The following is a 20,462-nucleotide window of genomic DNA, read 5'->3' as shown; positions in this document are numbered from 1 at the left end:
ACCAGACAAAAAGAGTAGGACAGCATCTGGCTGCTCAATGCAACATGAGTACAGTCACCCCTCGTTTAGATTAGATTAGATTCGATTAGATTAGATTCAACTTTATTGTTATTGCTCATGTCATTTGTACAGTGCAACAAAATGCAGTTAGCATCCAACCAGAAGTGCAATTTTATAAGTACCTTAGTAAGTAAATGTAGAAATAGAATAGAGCTGTAAATGGACAGATCTATGTACAAACTATAACAGGCCGTGACTATAATACAGTGAGGATATATACAGGGATATAAATGACTATAATATGGCTATTGCAGATTATACAGATTATAAACAGTATGCACAGTATGGATGTGACAAAATATAATAACAGTAATATGTACAGTATTGCAATGAAGTGACTATGATACAGTGTGGATATATACAGGGATATAAGTGACTAGAGTATGGCTATTGCAGATTATATAAATTATAAACAGTATGATCAACAAGATATAAGAGTAATATGTACAATAGTGCAATGAATTAGTGCAATGAAGTGATTGGGGGGGCAGAGTTCAGCGGGGGGGGTGTAAGTCGTGGAAGGGGTGGGCAATGGGGGGCAGAGTTCAACAAGGAGACAGCTGTTGGGAAAAAGCTGTTCCTGAACCTGGTGGTTCTTGTCCATAAGCTCCTATAGCGCCTCCCTGAGGGTAGGAGGGCAAACAGTCTGTGCGCTGGGTGGTAGGAGTTTATAGGAGTTACTTGGTTCTATACCCAACCGTGATAAGTGATAAGGCCCACAAAGTAGGATTTAATATTAATAAAGTGAATATTGTCAATGGTTGAGCCTAGATAACCTGTTTAGAACTTTCTCAATATGATTTTTACCAATGAGAGCCCTGTAGACATGAAATAACACCCCTAGAGTCAGCTTTACGTATTGCGCAACTATAATGTGCATGCGATGGGATCATTTCAGGGACAAGAACTACTGTGCTAACTAGTTAACCTCTAATGTGTTTATTTTAAATTTTAAGAAAGGGTTTCAAATGGAGTGCGGAAGAAGGACAAAGCAAGAAGCCAAAAAGTTACCACTTCCACACGGAAAGCAGTTTTTTTTCCCCACTATGTCATGGCACATGAGCTGCAGCCTATACCAGCTGACTTCGGACAAGGGGCAGAGTACACCCTGAACTGGTTTCCAGTCGAGCACATGCATGTTTTTGGGATGTAGGAGGAAGCCAGAGTGCCACCACAAGATGAGAACTTCCAGACTCCATACAGAGATTCCTCAACAGAAGCCTTGATCTCCTGACTGTGATGTTGACATTCTAACCACAAGGTCCCAATGTTTCCTATACATTTCCTATACATTTAAATATATTTTTGCTGCCTAGATGCATTCGAGTGGCTCAAGGTGAAACAGAGGTCATTGCGTACAATATCGTCACTGTCACTCTTGCTCACTATCTCCTCCGCTTGGCGGAATCTTGACTATAATCTTAATTAAATGCGCGGTATCGCTGAAAGTCCACATGCTGGAAACAGTCCTTTGTGAATTCAGCACAACCCGTCCAAACTCCATGTCAAGATTGAAGGCCTGGACCTTGCGTATGTTGAGTTTTTGTGATTACGGAGTGAAGCAATGTTGCATCATTGCATGACTGTTCTGCTAAGCGAAATGCTTCCACATCACAGCCAGGAAGCAGTTGCGGTCACCATGGAGGCTCTCATATGTGAGAGGCTGCACAGTGATAGGAGATATATTTGACAGAAGCCTGTGGTACCTCTCTGTCCAAAAGCCGTAATTACCATATTGCCTCAGATATAACACATATTTTTAAGACAAAATGGCAGATGAAAAATGCTCCCACTGCATCTCCACATGTCATCGGTAAGTGTGAGGAAGAAAAAGTGTCAGGAAGAAAAGCTCTGACTCGCTGAGGTTGTTTGGCGCCATAGCTCTCAACCTCGAATATAAGGCAACCTGTCTTTTTCAATAAACACTGTAAGTCTGACTATTTGGCTTCTACCATGAGCCCTCATTTTCCTAGAAAGCACATACGTCCAAAAAAAAGCAACTGAGCAGCTATGTCTTCATAGTGTACTTACATTTTGTTGTCCATCTTGACAAAATCAGATGAAAAAAACATTTTTCATCAATTATTATTATTATTATAATCGCCTTGGCCATACTTTTCGCCCTCTTTCTTCTTTATCTGCTGCACGTCATCATTTGTTAACAAAGACTACCGCTGCACAAAATCCTTGAAATTCACAGTGCTGAAATTACATTATTTTTCCTCATAATATTGTTATTGGCGACACGGTGGACTAGTGGTTAGCGCGCAGACCTCACAGCTAGGAGACCAGGGTTCAATTCCACTCTCGGCCATCTCTGTGTGGAGTTTGCATGTTCTCCCCGTGCATGCGTGGGTTTTCTCCGGGTACTCCGGTTTCCTCCCACATTCCAAAAACATGCTAGGTTTATTGGCGACTCCAAATTGTCCATAGGTATGAATGTGAGTGTGAATGGTTGTTTGTCTATATGTGCCCTGTGATTGGCTGGCGACCAGTCCAGGGTGTACCCCGCCTCACGCTCAAAGACAGCTGGGATAGGCTCCAGCACCCCCCGCGACCCTCGTGAGGAAAAAGCGGTAGAAAATGAATGAATCATATATCATAAAATTATGGCTTTTTCTTGATAAATTCCAACTTTTATAATATGTCATATATTAAATATTTTGACTGAAAATAACTGCAGATTGTTCCATATTTGCTGCTGCTTTTCTTGTTATATTTTTAGAATGTGCTGCAGGCCGCACGTTGGACACCTCCGCCCTTAACGACATGTTGTCAAGTGGTCATTTTTGATCCGCTGCAGTCATTTGAACTGTAATAAAGCGACAGAAATTAAGCCATGCGAGTGTCTTCAAAGGATCAAGGTTTTCTTATTTAATGTTAAGCTATTATGTAAAAAAAATTAATGTTGTACACCCAACAACCAAACAATAGGACGTTCTTGACAACTTCTTTTGGCACAAAACACAAGTGCCTATTTTGTCTGAAAACTATGATTATCTGTCTTGTTAGAATCGGTTGTTAGAATCCACCACTCAAAGTGTCAGCCGGTCACTTTGAACAATTGCCATGAGACAGCGTTTAGGCTCTAAAAATGCTGCCTGCAAAAAATAAATAGATCGCACCACTATGTCTGACATACACATAGTGCGTAATGATTCAGCAAGCTGTGAATCATAACTGTGCTGCTTACTGTGGTAAAGAAGAACAAGCAAAGCTTCACCTTATGACACAAACATCATGTTAAAGTTAGACACTATGCTTCTACCGTCCTTGCAAGACCTTGCTTTCACTGCAAAGCTTTTCTACTGCTCAAGGTGTTAGCAGCTAACTAAATGGTTGTTCCATTGTGTTTTTTTTAAGCAACTGTTGCTTTCCGACAACTTTTTGCATACGTCACGCCACACACCGGCTTCAAATTGTGTACTTGCAGGACGCCATGTAGCTGTGGGAAAGGACCCACAGTTGCATTGCAGTTACAGTATATGCCACTTTGCTTTATTCTGTAATGGTAATGGTTTTATTTCATTTGAACATGCATCAGATTACAATTGAGTGCATCCCATAATCAGTTCACAGTTCCACATGTCCAAAAGAAGTAGGAAGAAGCAAAGCTTATTAAATCCTACCCCTCCATCTGGTACTTTTACAATCAGTAACTGTTACATTTGTTCACTTCCTGCTTTCCATAATACAGTTTAAGGTTTTTGTGTTTTCTTTACCAAAGTACGAGGTGATATGACCATCCAATGCCATAATGGGTACCATAGTAAGTGTCAATATAGTGATATATATAGCACATCATGACTGGTTCAAGACTCTTCATCCTTGTATTTAGCAAACATCAACTGCTTGTATTGTTTCTTGAATTGGCTCATCGTTGTGCATTGTTTGAGGTCCTTACTCAATCCATTCCATAGTTTGATTCCACATACTGAAATGCTATGGCTTTTTAACGTAGTCCTAGCATAGAAGTGTTTCAAATGTAGTTCTTCCCTGAGATCATATTTCTCCTCTCTTGTAGAGAAGTATTGGATGACATTTTTAGGTAATTGGTTATTTTTAGCCTTATGCATTATTTTAGCTGTTTGAAGATGAACTATATCAGCAAGTTTAAGTATTTGTGATTTTAGAAATAAGGAGTTAGTATGTTCTCTGTAGGTGGCATTATGAATTATCCTTACTGACCTTTTTTGCAGTACATTTAGCGAGATTGCTTTTATAGTTATTACCCCATATTTCTACACAATAAGTAAGATATGGTAGAACCAGAGAGCAATAAAGAGTAATCCATGATGTTGCTAGAATGTTGTATTCTCATGTTAAACAATGCCAAACTTTCAAATAATGAGGTTTGCGCATTTGGAAGTAAGCCAAAGTTTGGGATGGCTCTGAACGCTCAGTTTCAGAAAGTTTTTTCTAACAGTAAGTCTTGCGAGACGTCAGCGGCTCCATCCAGCCGCTGACTTCCTTATATGGGTGTGCCCGGGTACAAGCTGTAGCACACTGTAGAGAGTAGGACCAATAACAGTGGAGTGGGGGTGCCAAGAGGTGGGCTGTGGGTGGAATAAGTATAATATAATGAGTCCTCTTGCAGCTCGTCAACCTAAATGAATGTTTTGGCAACGAGGGCAGAAGCGATCAAGCTCAACTCTCACGTTCCATAATAACTTGTTCTTCTTATTAAGTCTGAGATCCACTGCAAACAAGTGGAGTGCTGATCATTAATTGATGTGGTCTCAATGTGCCGCCATCCTGAGGGGATGAAAAGGAGGGGAAATGAGCAAGGGTGTTGGGTTACACATGGTTGAAAATTAGCCAGCTATTCTGCCATTGCGTTGGTCTGTGAGGTGACCCACTCGCTTTGTTCTCCTCATTTATTTGTGTGTCACACAATAGGCACGCGAGTGATGCCCACAAGAGAGCTCAGGATTCCTCACAATGTTTCCACACTAGGTTGAGCAGTTCGGCATAGACGCATAACAACGCAGGTATCACTAAAAAAAATTATCCACAATATATCTCAGTTGACATCTTCTGGATTTTCTCATCCATTCCAAATGGTGTGTTATTACCGTGTACAGTAATGCATGGGGATGGTAGCGTCATGGTCTAAGGCTGCATGAGTGCTGCTGGCAAAGGGTAGTTACGGTTCATTGAGGGAAACATTCCAGCATGTACTTTGACATTGAGAAGCTGAGCATGCTCCATTTCCGTTAGGCAAGTTTTCCAACATGATAACAAACTCAAGCAGCTATGTTGAAATCCATTCCCAAGAGGATTAAGGCAGCACTAGTGCTGACACTAAATATTGACAATTTGGACATGCTCACTGTGAAGTGTACTCACAATAAGGTGTGTTGCCAAGCTGTAATCTACTCTAAAGCAGGGGTCTCAAACACGCGGCCCGCGGGCCAAATATGGCCTGCAGGACCCTAGTTTGAGGCCCCGGCCTTGATATGAAAGTTTAATGTTAGTGCGGCCCGCGCAAGTTTGATATGGATGCTTTCCCCCAACAGTTACACGTTGTGGTGTCTTTTTTTGTGGTCACCCTCTGATTGTAGCTAGTGTTCTGTCTCATGACCGCACATTCCTGCACTATGATTTTAGGGTTGCCCGATTAAAGAGGCTCTTCCTAAAGTGCCGCTGACCATCTCCCCTGGATCCATTGGCCGCACTTACACTACACTTTTTTGTCAAGTAGGGGGTCACCCGCAAGTCTGAGGCTGCTAATTTAGAGTCTTAATTAATATTACAGGCGGAATGGCGGTCGAGTGGTTAGCGCGCAGACCTCACAGGTAGGAGACCAGGGTTCTCCTAGCTAACTAACAAACACTGTATAAATCTCATACAACAGCAATGTATGCAAAGCCAACCAAAGGCCCAATCGGGTGAGGCAGGTTCAACCAAACACACACACACACACACACATGTGCATGCACACACGCAGCCTTATGAAGGTGTTAGCAGTGGGACATCAGGTGAATGTGCTGAGAACAGCATGGCCTACTTTTCACTCCACAAGTATTAAAATTGCCTGGCAAATATGATTCATCCCATTAACTGCACAGTCAGAAGCAGAAGTAGAAGTAGAGTTGCAGGTACAATCTACACTAATGTACCCCACAGTGCTAATTATCAAACAAGCACGGCTAAAAAGGCAAAGGTGTAACGTGACTGTGAGAGGTACTTTGTAAGAGTATAACAACATGGGGGAAAAAAAACAAGAACTCATTAACTTTTGTTTGTGTTGTGTTTCACATGATAACACATATAATTCCTTCAAATTCAGCTTGTGTGTTATGAGAGACGGTGAAAAGGTGTCGAGCAATCAGCCGGGCTTGATTGAAGCGGGAGGCAAGGGCTGTCATTACTGCGGAGCACATGCTTCTGTGAGTCACCCTTATATAACGCACTCTAAACGTCACTCAACTTTGAAAAGAGTTCTTGCACAAGTGGGGATATTTGCTAACATTTTTAATTTTCTTTTTTAACCAGAAATGTATCCCACCAGGCATCACACAGTGTATCATAGTATTTATTATATTAGAGCTGGGCATGTGACTAAATTATATTATTTAACCATTTTTAAATGGAATATAACGAAAAAAAATATATAAAAAATTATTATAAATACACAGGCTGCACGGCGTACAAGTGGTTAGCACGCAGACCTCACAACTAGGAGACCAGGGTTCAATTCCACCCTCGGCCATCTCTGCATGTTCTCCCCACGCATGCATGGGTTTTCTCCGGGTACTCCGGTTTCCTCCCACATTCCAAAAACATGCTAGGTTAATTGGCCACTCCAAATTGTCAATAGGTATGAATGTGAGTGTGAATGGTTGTTTGTCTATATGTGTCTATATGTGCCCGCCTCTCGCCCGAAGACAGCTGGGATTTGTTCACTTCCTGCTTTCCATTATACAGTTTTATTATGTTTATTATGTTATGGACAAGTTTTTTTTGTACCAAAGTACGAGGTGATATAACCATCCAATGACATAATGTGTACCATAGTAAGTGTCAATATAGTGATATATATAGCACATCATGACTGGTTCAAGACTCTTCATCCTTGTATTTAGCAAACATCAACTGCTTGTATTGTTTCTTGAATTGGCTCATCGTTGTGCATTGTTTGAGGTCCTTACTCAATCCATTCCATAGTTTGAAAAATCTTGTTTCCTTTTGTTCACCAAATCTCGTGTATGACACAACATCTATACAGATTCAGTAAGGTTCTAATAAGAAGATCACTGTTTGTGACTGTAAGGAAGTAGCGCAATGAGAGGTGAAATTCCCTCAGATTATCACTGAATGTTAACAGGTGGAGAAGAGACAAAATGGGATGTTGGCACAGTGTGGTAGGAGATGTACAGCTCGCCAGTCAAGTGCAGGCACTTCAGCGGCGACCCCCCGGTCCATCCGTCAACAGATTGGCCGCCCTGGTAACAAGGCAGTTATGTTCCTGGCGGTAATGGAAAGGCTTTCATCACGGCGGCACGAGCGACTCACAACACACGGATCCGCTCCTGACACTCAATCATCTGAGCCACCGCAACAGGTTTATTGGAACGCTTCGACAAGGTGGAGAATTTTATTATAATAAAACATGGCGGCAAGAGAGGACGGTGGGGTGCGATCCAGTACAGTTCATCTCGTGCCTGTCAACACATGGAATCTAATTCCGTGGCAGACTGTGACCTCATAGCCTGAAGCTAATGAATCAGTCAAGTGGTGGAAATAGGTGTTACACATGGCTTGAGAGTGTCTTATGTAAAGATGGGAGTCCAGTTTCAAACATGTGTCGGGTTCACTGACAATTACCAAAGTCACCCGTCCATCGTGTTTCATCCTGTTGCACCAAGACAGATACTTAAGCACTTTGCACTCATGGCAACACAACCCAAGTCCATTGTTTTACATGAAAACAACAAACAAAAATATAACACCATGAGCTATGACGCACATGTGTACATGCGTTAAAATTTCCATTCAATGCGTAACCTCCTTTGCCCAACACGGCAAGATGGTTTTTCACTTCCTGGTGAGGAAGTGGCATGCAGAATTTTTCTGAGGGCAAGTTTATTTGAGAGGGACCCAATAAGTTAGTTAGGTACAAGTGCATCTTGTCCGGCTGTTTTCTACAACAAGAACAGCTGTAGGAGACTAGCTTTTTCCTCACAAGGGTCGCTGGAGCCTATCCCAGCTGTCTTCGAGCGAGAGGCGGGGTACACCCTGGACTGGTCGCCAGCCAATCACAGGGCACATATAGACAAACAACCATTCACACTCACATTCATACCTATGGACAATTTGGAGTCGCCAATTAACCTAGCATGTTTTTGGAATGTGGGAAGAAACCGGAGTACCCGGAGAAAACCCACGCATGCACGGGGAGAACATGCAAACTCCACACATAGATGGCCAAGGGTGGAATTGAACCCTGGTCTCCTAGCTGTGAGGTCTGCGCGCTAACCACTCGACCGCCGTGCCGCCCGTTTTCAATACAGATGCACAAAAATTGTATTCACTTTGCATGGACTTATTTCAGGATTAAAATGTGAATGAAAATCAATCAATTCGTGCAGATTTATGTAAGTATCCATACATGCATGTAGAAATCTTCCCTTTCTGCATGTAAATTCGGTGTAAATTATGTTGAATATTGTATCTAAACCACTTAGATTCTACCACAGATACAGTAAATCCACATTTTCTCTTCAATTGCACCATTTGGTACTTTGGATTAAAAAAAAAACCCAATGAGAACAAAGTCTAATTGGGACATACAAAAAGGGTTTACTCATGTATTTTTCTCATCTGTGACACGTGTGTGGATTTAGCGTGGTCTAATCCAGTGCCTCATGTTTGAATGAGATCTGGGTGAAAACCTAACAATCTAGGCCACGGAGCCTCGGGGTGAGTTTGGGACAGTGTTGTACTCTAAAATAGTGGTGGCTTGAATAATTAAGAAAATTAATTTCTCACGCATCTGAACTATTAGGTTTTTTAATTACCCTTAAGAACCTACTGCATAAAAAAGCGTAATGAGGTCAAGCCACATTGTGAAGCAGTTTTGAGTCTTATTGAACAGACTTAACTGTTCGTTTTAAACAAGACACTATTTCAAGTATAACTGGAAAAAACCTCCCCGAAGGTTAAACCGTTATTAGAAGTATGCTGCACCATACTCGGGTTAATGACATAACTAATTCCGCATTCATAACAAAATTTGCTCCAAAATTGTACAGGTTCTTTCTCAAAACTATTGCCACTCCTACACAAAGTTTTTGTGTAAAATCGGTTATGCAGTTTTTGCAAAAAATTCAACCACTGTAACAACAAACAAAACAACCTGAATACTTAATTAATCAACCGTAGGTTTATAAATAGTCCCTTGCTACATCGCAGTTCAAAAATCGCACCCTCACCCAATTGCAGTTTTTCCAAAATTAAATAAACAACAAGCTATCGCTGTTTCATGGTTGAATACCGTCTATTGTTAGTTAAAAAAAAATAACATATTTAAGCAAACTGTGTTTATTCTAGGCCAGGGGTCGGCAACCTTTACTATGAAAAGAGCCATTTTACCCAATGCCCACTGAAGAAAAATAGCCTGGAGCCGCAAAACATATAGTATGTTTAAAACAACATTGGAGGGAATTTGGGGGTATCAAAGCAGTTCAGATAAGAAAAGACGAGTTGGAGTACTCTTGCTAGTATTGGAGATAAACTTACATAAATGTATGTGTAAACTACTGTAAACGTAAAAACAAGTTCCCATGCCGCTGTTTTTAAATTATCTCGAATTTATTTTTTAGATTTGTAGGTAAGTATTACTTGTTTTTCTTCATGTACTGAACTGGATAGCAGTCAGAACTCACTCAGGATGCATTCATGGTCTCAGACAAAGTTGGATTTTTTAAAACTCATTACAAAAGACGTGCATTTTCCCCACTCGGGTGTTAAAAATATTCAAGCATCGCAAAGGGAGCCACAATAAAGAGTCTGAAGAGCCACATGCGGCTCTGGAGCCGCAGGTTGCTGACCCCTGTTCTAGGCTAAATAAAACCTTTTCAAGCATAAAATTGGTTGCATAAACTAAATTGTAATTGTGACATTGGCCACTAGGTGTCAGTAATTACACCGGGCGTAATCGCAAGGACAGGCATTTATTGCAGGTTTAAATTATCTCACAACAGGCACAATAATAATGACATTCATTCATTCATTTTCTACCGCTTTTCCTCACGAGGGTCACGGGGGTGCTGGAGCCTATCCCAGCTGTCTTTGAGCGAGAGGCGGGGTACACCCTGGACTGGTCGCCAGCCAATCACAGGACACATATAGACAAACAACCATTCACACTCACATTCATACCTATGGACAATTTGGAGTCACCAATTAACCTAGCATGTTTTTGGAATGTGGGAGGAAACCGGAGTACCCGGAGAAAACCCACGCATGCACGGGGAGAACATGCAAACTCCACACAGAGATGGCCGAGGGTGGAATTGAACCCTGGTCTCCTAGCTGTGAGGTCTGCGCGCTATAATAATGACATAGTAATCATAAAAATATCACGAGGTACTGTATCATAGTCACTTCATTGCAATACTGTACATATTACAGTTATTATATATTGTCACATCCATACTGTGCATACTGTTTAGAATCTGTATAATCTGCAATAGCCATATTATAGTCTTTTATATCCCTGTATATATCCTCACTGTATTATAGTCACAGCCAGTTATAGTTTGTACATAGATCTGTCCATTTACAGCTCTATTCTATTTCTACATTTACTTACTACTAAGGTACTTATAAAATTGCACTTCTGGTTGGATGCTAACTGCATTTTGTTGCCCTGTACAAGTGACATGAGCAATAACAATAAAGTTGAATCTAATGTAATCTAATCTAATCTAATCTAATACCATAATCCACAAGCTCAAACTCAACTCTGAACCATCGACATCACTTGCTTTTCTCCGTCTGCCCGCCACTTAATATTGTCAAGATGACCATATGGGTGTTATTTCATGTCTGGAAGGTTCTAATACTGTTAAAAAGCATATTCAGAAGATTATAAATTCCCATAACAGACCAGCCAAGTCAAGTCCTGCGTCAGAAAGCAAAAGAGTTAAGCCTGAATCAACAGTGTCCGTGTTTTTTGCAGCCATGTAATGCACTCCATTTTGCCTGTACTATCAATACTTTAGTATGATTACAATGTGGCCATTTCAGGTAAAGTATGACAACACATGCCAAAGGAACAGTCTTGTCCCAATTGTGATGGCTACAAATACACAGACGAGGCCTATGAATGGGCCGAGTGTTTTATTGCCGTGGGATCGATATCCCCTAGCAGCGAGCCATATCGACAGAGACCGACGCTCTCTTGGGAACAGTCTGTCTGTGACAGGAAAATTGAAATCAGATTACAGTATGCAGGCACACATCAAGCCCATTACCGCCAATCTGGTTGTTGTGTTGAGGCAAAACCTTTCCCTAGTCAGCACCACACAGGCACGCTTTAACACTCACACAAGTTTTTTTTTTCTTTCGTCACATATGCAAAGGCTGTTGCACTTTCTCTCTTACACAGCTGCGGTAATCCAGAAAGTAACTCAACATTACATAAGGTGGCTGAGAGACACAAACTGCACATTCGCTATGATGCAGTTGGCGACGCCAGGGTGGTGCAAAATCTTTTACAGTGGGTGAACTTCAAATGTCATCACAGCAGAATTTATAGTAGTGATTTTTGCTACCCAATAAAAAGCATGTTTCTTTAATTATGGAACAGTGTTTTCTTTTAATATACGTAAAAGCAAATAAGACACATAAGAGCCCTTATGAGCCCTGTTTTTCAAAAATATATACATTAATAACTCATTGCTGTTTCATGGTTGTATATGGCCTACAGTATTATTAGTAAAAACAAAACATATTTACACAATTAAGCAATTTCAAGCATTAAAATGGCTAAATGAACTAAAATACAAATATAAGACCTATGTATATATATGTCATAAATATAGTATATTCTACTATACTGTATGCTTTTCATTTGACGTTGTTCTTGCCATAGTTTTACACAATATATAATAATAAATAGGATCAATCAGATCACTATTATGCTTTCCTCAGTTGTTGAAAATCTGTTCGATGCTAAATCGCTAATGCGAGCACAACACTCGACTTCAGCCACAGACATCACATTTGCAGCCTGTAAATAGCAGCTATAATTCCTATTTTAGGTGGCAGTTCAATACAAAAATCAGCGGAGAGAAAACTCGTATGTAAAAAAAAAAACACTGGTTAGTTGGGACAATCTTATGCAAAGCTACCGCTAAATATGACAATAAAAACAATACCCGCACTTTTCCGGTCTCTGGCAGGCAATGTAATCCGTGATAAGTCAAACACAGCGACAGTCTTCGGTCTTGCTGCAAGAGCCATCTGCCAGGGCTTTGAAGATAACTTTAGCAATCTACATATTCTGTTCATTCTCCATTTCTGCTCAATATTTGTTCCAGCGTTACTGTACTGTGCGTCAATCAAACGACAGTGTGGGCCGAGGGTCAAACATGTTAATAGCACATCAAAAAAATGATCACCGTTTAAGGAAACTTTAATGCGTCACTTTTGACAGCCCTATTAAGAATATGAAATTGTTATTACAACATCATTTGTGCATTTATTGAATATTTGACAGGTAATTTAATTCACTTTATATTGTTCCTACACTGTACATTGTTGATGTGACCAATATAAAGCACCTTCTCTACATGTGACTATGCCTTGGCAGAGGTCTGCCCTCTCTATATTCTCATGTCTGCATCCAATATCATCACTCGGTAGTCATTTTGTCATTTTGACCGCAATGTAATCAGACCCGCCACCCAGGAGGCCGTCCTTTGTTTTACGTCACACTCACGGACCCAGTGGCTAACCTTCAGCCACTCAACACTTGAGCTGCGGCACATCTCTAAGGTTTCAGGCCCCAATGTCAGCAACCCGCCTCCCTCTGCATAGCGCTGGAAGAAGGCACACCTGAGACTCTCTCTCTCTCCCCACGTCCTCCCCCACACAAACTGCTCTGTCCCTGAATCGTTCAACCCTGCCAGGATGCGGGGTCTGGTTTCCAAAAAGAACAGAACATGATACAGTCACCGTCTAGGTCTATCCTGGGCTGCAAAGAACGGACACCTGCTGCTCCTGCATCAGATTAACATCACAACCTAATTCATGTTTTAATAAGCAATGACTGAGTGTCCTCAAAATGATATCAAACTATGGTGGCTACTGTAATTGGAAACAGCGATCAATAGTTATTGGCATAGGCAATGACTTTGCATTCCTTCAGGAACACTTCCTACTGACAAGAAGCAATTTCCTTAATGCATGTTAATAGTGAAATGATTTTTTTTTTATGAATGTTTTCAAAGTGAAAATGTTGCATCAAAAAATAATACAACAATTCTCCAACCAAGTACACATTGAAAAAAGCAGAGAAAAAAAAATAAGGCGAGACAGAATCAACTCGCTTATTATCAAAAGGTTAGGTTTGCTACGTTGAACTATTAACAACAGTACTTTTACAATGTACATGTTCATGTATATGTATGTATGTATATGTTCATATACAATGTACAATTAATGACTCTATTCAACCAACACCAAGCCTCCTGTAGTCACCCATTACATGTTCTACAAAAGCCACAAACCACAAGCGTGTAATTAGTGCCAAGGCATTCACACATGTGGCTGTAGGCAACCTTGTATTAACTCGGTAGTTGCAATTTAAGTTTCAGAAACTCAGAAATGTTATCTGCCTCTGCATGCGCTTTAAAATGTTGCTACCCAATATACTGGACAGAGAGATACATTTTCCTTTCCACTTTCTCATGTACTCCAAAGCATTATTAGAATTTACAAAAACTAAGTTGTCACATATGATGCACCATTAAATTGAAAAAATAAATTGCTTCCCATTAACGCCCTGCTGAAAACATTCGCTCCGAAGGTACCAAGTCAGCGGAAACAGGCAAATTGACTTTACCTGTGAAAGCTCAAGGTTGCTTTAATTGCAGTGAAATGTAGGTGTCCCGATCCAACTTTTTCACTTCCAATATTATTCTGATATTGTAGCCTTGAATGTTGGCCAATACCGAGATTGATCTGATATCAGCACAAATCTTACATATCTTTATTACTTGTTTAGTAGAGTGGTATGTTTGAGTTTGATTATCAAGTAGTCAAACATACAACGATAGTCAGCAACAGTATGAGTGACAAAAACCGTGACATTTACTTCTTTATGCATCTGGTGTATATTTTTATCGACAGGGGCTGGCAATTCTTTCTTATGGGCAATGACTTTTTGCCCTGCTGTGGGAGTTTGTCATATTTTATGAATGTGTCTAACAGCAGTGGATGTTTGAAGGATCGGTGGCCTTGCAAAAATCCCCATGACGCTGCTTCAAATGCGCAATGAGGTTGGTTGTATTAAACTTCCATGGTTCTGTAACAGCATGGGAAACTTGTGAAGCATGCAAACCCTGTTGTCGCGACCATGTGGGCACTGCATGCTGAATTGAAGTGATGCACTGCTTGTATCAAAGTGCTAGATTTCAATCGGATCAAGACGCACTTAATCATATGTGTCACTTTTTCCATCTAAAAATGTATTCTATCTAGGTTTTCTCATGTATATTCAGTTTTGATATTCAACCGCTTCCGGTTGGAGCAGATGGTTGCTTCTCAGTAAGTGAAATTTGCTGTGCTTCCATACGGCTTCAAAAGCTACACAATGTAAATTTGAACAATAACAGCAAAACAATGACTTGCTTCTGTGATGACAATAAAGGCATTTCAATCATTCCCACAATGGTAGCAACAATACAATGACACATAGCTATGCACCCTGAAAGGAAACTGTCACCAATAAAAGTGGGGGAGAAAACATTATTCAAGCATATCACAAAAGCCAAAGAGGGGGAGCGGGAGTGACAAAAACATGCCAGACATCCTGCCGAACTGTAAATAGAACATTTATCATCAAATAGTTGATTTCGATGACAAAGCCGCAACATATTTGACACGCAGATGGACAAACAGAGGACAGGAGACAAGTGGAAAGTGACACAAAGCTGCTGGAAACTTCTGCAGTGCATTTTCACATTAGTAATAATTTTGATTTAAAATAGTAAATAATGCCAATGGAGTTATAAAGTCAGCATGATTGTTGTGTTGAATATTTGTATCATTGATTAAACACAATCAGTGGCAGGTTGATGTTTGGGAGAGAGCTTTGGGAGAGAGAAAAACACATTTGGCAGGGGCTTTAATTACTTAAACAAATAAAAGAACAAATGGCAAGCCAAAAAATGGTCAAGGGAAAGGCTTTTATCATCCCCTTGTAGTACATTGAAAGCTCCAAAGTTGAACACAACAAAGTTGTTTTCATTTCAAAAGCCATTTTTCACACAGTAGATAATGTAATGTGAATTAATTTGTTGCCATTATGAAGCTTTTATTAACACAGGTTTAAGGTAACTTTATGATTCCTAACTCTCATGTAAGCATAAAGGGAATTTAACCATTCCACAATTCAAAGCTGCCTGTGTCCTGAACAACAAATTCGAGGGTCCACTTTAGAGTCATATGAAGAAATTGGACACCATATGTATTTGTCCGTGTAAGCTAACTCTTCTACTCCTAAAACGCTGCACACAAAAGGATGAACATTTGTCACGGTATTGTCTATTATTATATCGGTTATTATTTTTCTGACAAATAAACCACAGCATTGTTATTAAACCCACAAGTTACATTTCTCACACAGCTCAAAACAAACCATTGTAACTTTAAGATGTTTAGCCTAGTTTAGTCATCAGAAAATTTGGTACACACATTTAGAGGACTGAGAAGCACGTCTGTACGCCTCTGTAAAATTTGAGAACCATTGGTTGAAAAATATGGCCGCCACCAACAAAAACAAAGCAAGTACACAGGCGGAACTTAGAAATGAATGAATCAATGATCATTAAACTTTGAAGATATACGTATATATAACTACATGTATGCTTGCATGTCTTCAAAGGCATTATGAGCACAATGTGAAAAAATGTGGACACCTATTGTAGTACACCTACAATAATAAACATTTTGTTACATAAATACCTGCCTGACATTGTGAGTCAAAACTGATTATTATTATATTTGTAAAGACAGACTCTCAGTATTATTAGTATTTGTTTACTGTGTTCCTGTTATGACCTTCAGCATGTGTCCTGTGTTATCTTTTGATGACGGCAGTAGTTTTTCCAGGTAATGATGGCCTAGGGACAAACAAACATTACAACGCCCACTGTGCAACTACAATTATGACCTCGCTGACCTTCATTACAATGATGAGTCATTTGTTTCTGTCCAGTGTGGACACAAAGCAAAGTGGAATGAATAGCCTGGGAACATTCTGCCATGAAGGTTTGACCTGCTTATTCTATAGCCTCTCTGTTTGGCTCACTAATGATGTCATCAGCATGGACTGAACCAAAGCCTAATGGTATGGACTCAATCATTGGTATTCCCCCTTGGTGCAGTTAGCTGTCAACACAGTAACCAAACTCAGGTTTCAGACCAAATCAATCTGTCGGGAGGAAAATTGTGGTGAGAAAGCGGTCCAACCTCGATCTGATCCAGTCGGTCATCAGGTTTATCTCTAAACTGATTAAACCGAAATGAACAGTTAGCATGTCATAATTTTTCTGAAAATCGTCAACAAACATTAATTCATTCATTCATTTTCTACCGCTTTTTCCTCACAAGGGTCGCGGGGGTGCTGGAGCCTATCCCAGCTGTTTTCGGGCGTGAGGTGGGGTACACCCTGGACTAGTCGCCAGCCAATCACAGGGCACATATAGACAAACAACCATTCACACTCACATTCATACCTATGGACAATTTGGAGTCACCAATTAACCTAGCATGTTTTTTGGAATGTGGGAGGAAACCAGAGTACCCGGAGAAAACCCACGCATGCATGGGGAGAACATGCAAACTCCACACAGAGATGGCCGAGGGTGGAATTGAACCCTGGTCGTCAACAAACAATTAAGGTTTATGTTTATTAGATGTATTTCACTCACAATTTCGTCCACAAACGACAAATTTTGGGGAATATGTGTGTTAAAGTCAAGGAAACTAGGTAAATATAGTGTTTGTTTTGACAACAGGTATTATTAGAAGTATCAGTATCAGCAATGCCAAGCTCTATTTTAATTAGGTAAGAACATTTGTGGTATCGCACATTACAAGCAATGAGATGTGTTGTGATACATTTGGGTCTTAACAATGTGAAAAGAAACCAAAGTAAGGGAGCTCATGTTAACAAACTGATTCAGACCAGAGAAACAGTCAATTGTTCCCTAAATAATCCCCATTAAATCAACTAATGTTCCATAATTTGTTGGGTGATAAGAATAAGAAAAAAAAAATACAGAACAGACTGACAGAGAGCAATCGGATGCCGCTCCCCACATGTTTGGCATTTAATCCGCCCTCACGGTCTATCATTCTCCACGCGCCAGAATCCAAGGATTAGCCGTGTTCTTTGCGCAATTCCAAAGTCAGCCATCTCCGTCTGCTCTTTGATTTGTATTGAGATACTCCTTTTTCATGGTGGATCACAATGGTTGAGAGGTTAAACGATAAGAGCTGCCCGAGTGAAGGCTTTAGAGAGGACAGTGACAGCCCTGTCCAAGCCTGTGTCTGCCTGGTGAAGGATCTACGGTACAATCGCTGACCATTGACGAAACCACAATGCTTCATTCTGGATAGATAAATAGATGAATCAATCATCATCAATTTACTTGTTGAAATAAAGTTCACAAAGAAGTCGTAGTGGTGGAAATCTCATTATAATGGGTCCGTTTTTACTCAGTCCTCTACTGTCTGTGTAAAAAGAAATTCTACTGATCCTAAAGCAGGCACACAAAGTGTTAGTAAAGAAGTTCAATATCATTATCAATAGTTCATTTCTACAGTAAGTTTTGGAAATTACTGTACCTTTAGAAGGTGCACACGAAACATCTATTACAATTACACAATCTCCTATCAGGGTATGAGGGATTATTTCCACTATTTTGTTGTTACAGTCCACTTGCACTGGGTCCAACTGGTGCAGAGAAAGAAGATGGAGCTAGATTTCGCTATACGGCAGTTCACACCCACTTCTTTTTACACCTCCACAGAGCTGAGGTGGAACTCCGTCTATGGAAGCATTATACGTACAATCTCTACTGTAACAGAAAAACACAGATAAGGGGAAGATTATGATCAAATTTGGCTTCAACTTTTGTGACATATTTCCACATCTCACATGATTAAGTTGCTGTGGTAAGAAATACAAAACCCGAGTTTGAAAATACAAGCACCTCCTCATAATGTACTTTTCTCTGTTTATGCAGCCACTTGAGGACATGTCCAGATAGGTACTCATAAGAGCTTCCACTTATGTTTTGGTCAACACTTAAATAGCTGAAGGCATACGGGAGCACCTGTTGTGAGGTCTTACACGTCTTCACCTTGTTGTATGTCTGCTTGCGGAGCAAATGACTAGCTTAAAGTATTTTACTATGTTTATTATGTTTATTACTATGTTTATATTTTACAAAACTTTAAAAGTCAGCTTTCAAGGTAGTCAGCATTGGGTATTTACACAAAATTATATGCTGTATATATGTTAATTCCAATGACTGTACAGAATTAGGTGGCAATGCAATTTTGTATCTGTAATAGTTCTCTCACCATGGCCAAAATATTAGGTACACTTGCACCACGCTAATGATACAAAAAGTTGCATTAAAAGTCTGCCTTTACAGAGATAATAAAACTCTAGCGGAGAGGCATTCATTTGACAATATGATTGTTATTATTGTTATTATTGTGTATTGTGTTATGTTATTATTGTGGTTGTAGGTGTATGTGTGCACTGCATCATGAGAGCTGTTTCTATTAGTATATGGGCTTAACCAACATGAGAGGACAACATCACAAACGTGATGCAGTGCGGTTTTTAAGCCGAATTTTAATTCTGATAATGCAGGTGTACATTGCAGTATTTCTCCTAATAAGGGTGCAACTGCAATGCTGAGGTTCTAAAAAAGAGCGAATACATTGCGCTTTCAAACCCCTCCCCACATGCATGCATGCGTCCATTCATGGACCAGTGAAGTCATCGATTCTACCGCCTTTCCACCTGCACAAGTTGCGCATTATGTCGATAATAAAAAAAGGCTTCATTACCGCATTACAGGCACTAATTGCACACTGCAATACGCACAACGTGCCTGCTGCGCGTAACCTCCTCTCATTGATAAAACAAAATGTATCACTGTCTGCATTGTACGTCAAACACAAACACAAAAAGTGGCGCACGCATACACACAAACACCACATGTGCGCTAAAATCCTACCTGCATTTTGTGTGACGTAAACACCTCAATGTCTACCTCACAGGCGATGATGGTGACCATCTCTAGTTTCATGTTTATCGATGGCATTCCCTTCACTGGGTGAGATCATACACGTCAGGGAAAAGAAAGTTCCTCTCCTCTCTTGTCCACGGAAGACGTATCTTTTTGATGCGACTCAAAACTCCATAAGACTACCTGCGTCGTGGATTGAGGAGGAGGAAGATGAGAGCTGCTTGCTGACTGAGTGATGCTGCAGCACACAAACTTACAGCCCACCTCCTCTCCTCCCCGTCCGTCCCTCCCTCCCTCGCTCCACATTGACGTCAACACCACGCTCACGTTTACGCCACGATAGTATGAAGCGAGTCATGTAGGGAGACGCTGCAGAATCCACGCTCTGGTTTATTCCGCTTTTTTTTAAGGAACAATAGAAGCGTTATTGTTCGTCACACGTCTGTCATGTGTGTCCTTGCATTCCCATACACAGCTGCCTTTGTATAAAAATAACAATGCTGGCATAATGTGCCTTTCCAGCAGTGGTAATTGTTTTTTTTTACAAAAATTTCAAGTTTTTTACAAGAATTTTAAGTTTAAACATTAATGTTACAAAAGTAAGTAAAAAAATATACAGAATTCTCAGTTGTCCCTTCATTTGTAATTATTTTTGCATCATTTTCTGCATGTAAATCTAAAATTATTGTCTATGAAATGTGTTTTGTGTTAACATTTTTGGGTGTCTTGAACATATTAATTTGATATTATAGCGAGGGCCTTTACCTTAACAATAAAGAGGCACAGGCGTAAATTGGAAGCAGGTAATAATTGGAGAAAAGCTGTTATTTCCTTAACGACAATACTTAGATCTTGGTCTAGTGGTTAGCGTGCAGACCTCGCAGCTAGGAGACC

General features: G+C 40.2%; 1 protein-coding gene across 2 annotated transcripts in view; it reads right to left on the bottom strand.

The window, feature by feature from the left end:
* Positions 1–20,462, bottom strand: part of rcan3 (regulator of calcineurin 3) — a 40,730-nt gene that overhangs the window by 7,668 nt on the left and 12,600 nt on the right. The window contains exon 1 of one of the 2 annotated variants that reach the window (XM_058091487.2): positions 19,557–19,831. The exons of the other annotated variant lie outside the window; for it this stretch is intronic. Coding sequence (XP_057947470.1) covers positions 19,557–19,643 — 87 coding nt within the window. The 5' untranslated portion in view covers positions 19,644–19,831. Of the gene's footprint in view, positions 1–19,556; positions 19,832–20,462 lie in introns of those variants that run through there. 2 annotated transcript variants of the gene reach the window in all.

This window comes from Doryrhamphus excisus, linkage group LG14, assembly GCF_037039965.1.
Source record: "Doryrhamphus excisus strain RoL-2023G ecotype Guam linkage group LG14, RoL_Dexc_Guam_v1.1, whole genome shotgun sequence".
Classification (NCBI taxonomy): Eukaryota; Metazoa; Chordata; class Actinopteri; order Syngnathiformes; family Syngnathidae; genus Doryrhamphus; species Doryrhamphus excisus.
The sequence above is the reverse complement of the archived record's forward strand: the minus strand, read 5'-3'. Positions and strand labels throughout refer to the sequence as shown.